Source organism: Corvus brachyrhynchos, unplaced genomic scaffold (genome assembly GCF_000691975.1).
Source record: "Corvus brachyrhynchos isolate BGI_N302 unplaced genomic scaffold, ASM69197v1 scaffold283, whole genome shotgun sequence".
In the NCBI taxonomy this organism is placed as follows: domain Eukaryota; kingdom Metazoa; phylum Chordata; class Aves; order Passeriformes; family Corvidae; genus Corvus; species Corvus brachyrhynchos.
Genome location: NW_008237409.1, coordinates 2,848,787 through 2,853,462, shown reverse-complemented (window position 1 = coordinate 2,853,462; position 4,676 = coordinate 2,848,787). Strand labels below are relative to the sequence as shown.

At 44.1% G+C, this 4,676-nt stretch overlaps 3 protein-coding genes across 4 annotated transcripts in view; 2 read left to right on the top strand and 1 right to left on the bottom strand.

The window, feature by feature from the left end:
- Window positions 1-731, bottom strand: part of SKA2 (spindle and kinetochore associated complex subunit 2) — a 10,689-nt gene extending 9,958 nt beyond the window's left edge. Inside the window, exon 1 of the mRNA XM_008631173.2 lies at window positions 678-731. Coding sequence (XP_008629395.1) covers window positions 678-731 — 54 coding nt within the window. The remainder of the gene's footprint in view (window positions 1-677) is intronic.
- Window positions 24-4,649, top strand: PRR11 (proline rich 11). 2 transcript variants are annotated; one of them, XM_008631102.2, is made up of 10 exons: window positions 24-108; window positions 797-908; window positions 1,327-1,474; window positions 1,668-1,790; window positions 2,057-2,224; window positions 2,365-2,463; window positions 2,965-3,074; window positions 3,187-3,246; window positions 3,335-3,431; window positions 3,772-4,649. In XM_008631102.2, the coding sequence occupies exons 2-10, from the start codon at window positions 799-801 to the stop codon at window positions 3,835-3,837; spliced, it is 981 nt and encodes a 326-aa protein (XP_008629324.1). In that variant the 5' UTR covers window positions 24-108; window positions 797-798; the 3' UTR covers window positions 3,838-4,649. The 2 variants fall into 2 exon arrangements, with proteins under 2 accessions (XP_008629324.1, XP_017586465.1); XM_017730976.1 differs by having other exon boundaries at window positions 3,169-3,246.
- Window positions 4,317-4,676, top strand: part of SMG8 (SMG8, nonsense mediated mRNA decay factor) — a 5,254-nt gene continuing 4,894 nt past the window's right edge. The window contains exon 1 of the mRNA XM_008631172.2: window positions 4,317-4,674. Coding sequence (XP_008629394.1) covers window positions 4,317-4,674 — 358 coding nt within the window. The remainder of the gene's footprint in view (window positions 4,675-4,676) is intronic.

The window sequence follows — 4,676 nt, the reverse complement described above, 5'->3', positions numbered from 1 at the left end:
TGGGGTGGGCGCGGCGCGGGGAGCGGTTTGAATCGGCGGCGGCGGCGGGCGCGGAGCGCGGCCGGGGGACTGGGCGGCCCCGGGACACCCCCGGGGATACCCCCACAGGTGTGTGTAGGTGCGGGTGTGAGAGAGCGAGAGGGAGAGGGAGGGAGAGGAGAGGAGTCCCCGCTCTTGCGGGGTCCTAGGTGAGCAGGGCTGAGGTGTTACCGGTCACCGGTCAGTGACCGGCCCGGGCCGCCCTCAGCATCCTTCCCTGGACTCTTCGTGTCTTTTGTCACCGTTCTCCCCAGGCGTCATTTTCCCCAAATTCAGTACTTGTCACGTCAGGATAAAGAAAAACTGAACATCCGTTTATTTATTAGTAGTTATGACGTTTCTGTTTCGTTTATAATATTTCTAATTACGTCTTTATTTATGTGTGTATCTATAATATTATTTATAATATATTTATGTATGTATTTAATTCACTCATATTTTTACTGTATTTATAATAGCTATTTATTAATGCTATCTATCTATGGTATAAATAGAAAAGGGAAAAAGAAGTTCATGTAAAATGGTGCTTTCTGCATTCACTACTCGTGCACAAACACATCTCCATGGATCATACTAAATTAAGGATATGGTTTTTATCACTGGTACATGATAATTCCACCAAGGCAGCAGTGACTAACCTCTGACTGACTGGCTTTCTGAGGTGCAGCGCACGTTGTTCTCTTTGGTGGCATCTCTGTCCCAATGTACAATTTGGTTTAGCTCTCTACATTCATTTTAAATTTGTCTTTTTCACCAGCAATGGCAAGGTATAAGAAATGCAAACGAAAACGAAGAGCCCGAGCAAATTTTCGACTGGAAAAAAAGAGAAATGCTGTAACCCCTCAGGGCTCAGTTTGTTCCTCTCCACGGTAAGACGCTCAGCTTGAACTTTGCCTTCTCACTCCATCCCTGGGTTTGCTGTTTGCTCCCAATGGTTCATGGAAAAGAGGGAAGGATTTGTGCCAAGTAGATGTGGCACTTCATATCTTTCGGTGTTATTCAGTTGAAGGCTGGACATGATGACCTTGGAGGTCTTTTCCAACCTTAATGTTTCTATGATTAGTAACCAGGAAAAGCAATTTGAATAAAAAAGTGTTTCAAATAGGATTCCCCCCTCTCCTTTATTGATATGTATCTTGGCCTTTCCAGGTTTCTGTGATCACATTTACTCTGTTGTTACCTGCTGGTACCTACCTGTAGTTTCCAGATGATTGGTCACAGTTAACTTTTTTAGAGGCTGACATGGTAAATAAAGTTCTGGCCTCATTCTGAAATGTTCTGTTGCAGGTCACCAGCTCATCTCCCTCTGAACACATCACCAGTCCCAAGGTGCTCCCTCTGGTCCTTAGCCTTGCCCAGCGTAAAAAATGTGGTAAAACCCTTGACAACAGCAGCATCATTTCTGTACTGGTGGTGCCAGAGCAGGGTTGCACAGGTATATCCTTTCTCTGATTTTAGATTTTTCTGTTTCAAACAGGGATTAATGCTGTTTACTTTGTGGAAATACTTCATTGTACCAATTTCTTTTGTTCTGTTAGTACCCCTCCTAAAATTCAGATTGATCTTTAGAAACATCTGAAGAAAGTCAACACACAAATATACATAATCTGCTTTCTTTTTGTGCTTAGAGCTTTAAGGTGGTTAAAGACACCATATTTCCATCACAAGTCTACCTAAGGGAACTAAATATGTTCAGGGAGAAGCTGGAGAAGTTGGAAAGTGAATTTTCCAAGCTACAAGGAGCACTCCAGGTCAGTCTCAGTCCGGCTGGGGCAGGGGAACGTTGGCCTGGGTGAGAATGTGAGGAACTGTGGTCAGTGCAGATACACTGAAATCTGAGCAGCTCCTCAGGGGCATTCTCTGCACTCAGAGCTGCTAAACTGCTGCTACCTCACAGCAGGAGGGAACTGTTTATATCCTTATAGCTCAATCTTAGCCAGCACCTTTGTTGTCTAAAATCCCGCCTACTTTTGCCAGCAGATTTAATGTTCTCTTTATTTATTTGTGTCGCTTTCAGATGAACGGAGTGGCAGCTTTGTCTTCAGAAAGTTCTCTTTGCCAAAGGTGTCATAAGCCAGTTCTGGGTGCTCCTGTGGGGACAGATCCTCCACCGCCGCTGCCCCCACCAAAACTGCCTCCAGCACCTCTCCTCCTCCAACGGGGCACAGCCTCCAAACCACTGCTGGTAGGGAATCAGAAAGTTCCTCTATTTTTGATTTCATGTCTGCATTCTCTTTGGACCTGGATTCATCGGGAATGAGCCTCTCCGTGAGCGCTCAGTCACTTTCCCATCCTAATTTCCCTTCCAAACCCCTTTGCTTTCAGGCACCACCAGTGAAAAAGGATGGGCCCATGCACATCACCCTCAAAGACCTCCTGAATGTTAAACTGAAGAAGACAAACAGCAACCTGAGAATGGACAAGGTAAACTGGAGGACACGGGGATGAATAGGTGGTGGTGTATCAAGGGAAAATCCACCCTGGAACTGCTGTATTTCCTGCAAAATTGATGCTCATCCAAACACCCAGTGATCAGTTTCAAGTAACCATTCTAATTCTGCACCTGGGCTTTGGAAGGGAAGAAATAAAGTGACAAACTCCAATCTCACCTGGCACTCAGGACAGCTCTAATTTTACATTTAAGGGTGTGGGGCTTTCATGTAGCTTTGCATATTATCAGTAGATTTTGGACTTGCTTTTGCCCAGCTGGAATTTTGTTTGCAGAAGTGTTTAGGGGTTTTTTTTTTGGTTTTTTTCCTAAATAAATCTATTTTTATCCAAGACATATTCAAATCTTAATAATTCAAAAAAAGCATAAAAGCCATAAACCACAAAAATCTTTCAGAGTATAAATATTAAATGGATTTCAGGGTAGTGAGACCTTCTGAAGTTTTATTTGGGGTAACATTTCTTTCCTTGCTTTAGGAACAATCACCAGTGAAGCCATGCAGGGCATTAATTACAGTCACAGATCTGCAGAGCGTTAGTCTGAGACCTAAATCCAAGCCATCAGCTCATGCTACAAAATCTTTAATGTAAGATGTTTCTTCCTTATTTTGATATTAGATTTTTCTGTTTTAAACAGTGGTTAACATTTTTTACTGAGTGGAAAATATTTCATTGTACCAGTTTCTTTTGTTCTCTTAGTACCTCCCCTAAAAATCAGATTGATCTTCGGAAACATCTGAAGAAAGTCGATATACAAAGGTCTGCTCCTTTTTATTCTCTTGAATTCTATTTTTCTAATCTAGAAAAAATAGAGAACCAATCAAACTCATCATGATTCCCCTTTCAGAAGTCCTGGTGGCACTCCTCTAAATAATAAAGAAAACACTGAAAGTGGCTCTGGGCTGACACCGATAATGACACAGGCACTACGGCGCAAATTTCAGGCAAGTCACTCTGTTTCTCTTCTTGGAATCATAAGGTGGCTTTAAAATCCACAGAATTCCTTACTGATTGAAGGACACTGCAGAATGGACATTCCATGGCAGATTGTTTGACAATCCCAAGAGAAAAATTGCTTTTTTGGTGGCCATTTGGGTGCCTCAATGCCGACTTTAAAAGTCATAGTTCCACTTTGCAGAAGAAGAAAATGGGAGGGTTGATAGCATCTCTTGTTTGAATGATTTGCTGTGTCTGTTTCATGGTTTCAGCTATGAATTGCACTGTTTTACCTCAGTGATGATGAGTTCAGATATCCAGGTTCTGACCCTTCCCTTCTTTTGACAGATGGCTCACCCAAAGAGTCCCTCGCCTGCACGGTTGAGTGCTGCAAACAGCTTTGATGAAAAGTAAAAAGGAAAGTAGGTTTATGGAACAATGTATTTTCCATTTGTGGTCAGGAAGCCACTTGAATCCCATTTTTAGCACACTCAGGCACATGTATTTGTAAGTAAATCTAGTGCACAGGAAAACGGGCCATTATGAAACCCTGTAAAGCAGATTGTGCTTTTTAGCTCTCTCTAATGTCTCTCGATTTGGTTGCATCTTCATTCATAATGGAGGAAAAAAATAGGAAATTTCCCAAGTCTTTTGACACCTGGGTGCTGCTGAAGCAGGGACTATTATGTTCCCAGCACTGGTGCTGCTTGTCATACAAATATGTGTGTGTTTGCTGAAATTCAGTTATTTTTATATCTTTTATATCTTTTTTTAACAAAAAATATCTTGACGGTATTTGTACAGTTTCAAAGAAAAGCAACAGTTTAATGCACTAATGTTATTAAAGTGGAAAGCTGCAAGATTCAACAAACAGTTCAAGTCTGTGGCTACAAATGTACGAAGCCGCTGCACCGTGGATCACTGCTGGCTGGTGTCTGATCACTATTAAAAGGCTGCACTGCTTAAAGACAAGCAACTCAAAGCCTCCTTCCAAGTCCAGTTCAGGGGTGGGCAGAGGTTGTGCCTGTACCGCGGCTCAGCTCAGGACACGGACCAGGACAAGGGCAGACCGTGAGTCCCGGTGGCACAGCCCTGAGCGCGCATCCCGCTCCCACCGCGCGGACCCGGACCCGAACCGCGGGGACGGTGTTGGCTGTGCGGACCCGGACCCGGACCCGGACCCGAACCGCGGGGCCGGTGTTGGCTGTGCGGACCCGGACCCGGACCCGGACCCGAACCGCGGGGCCGGGGGT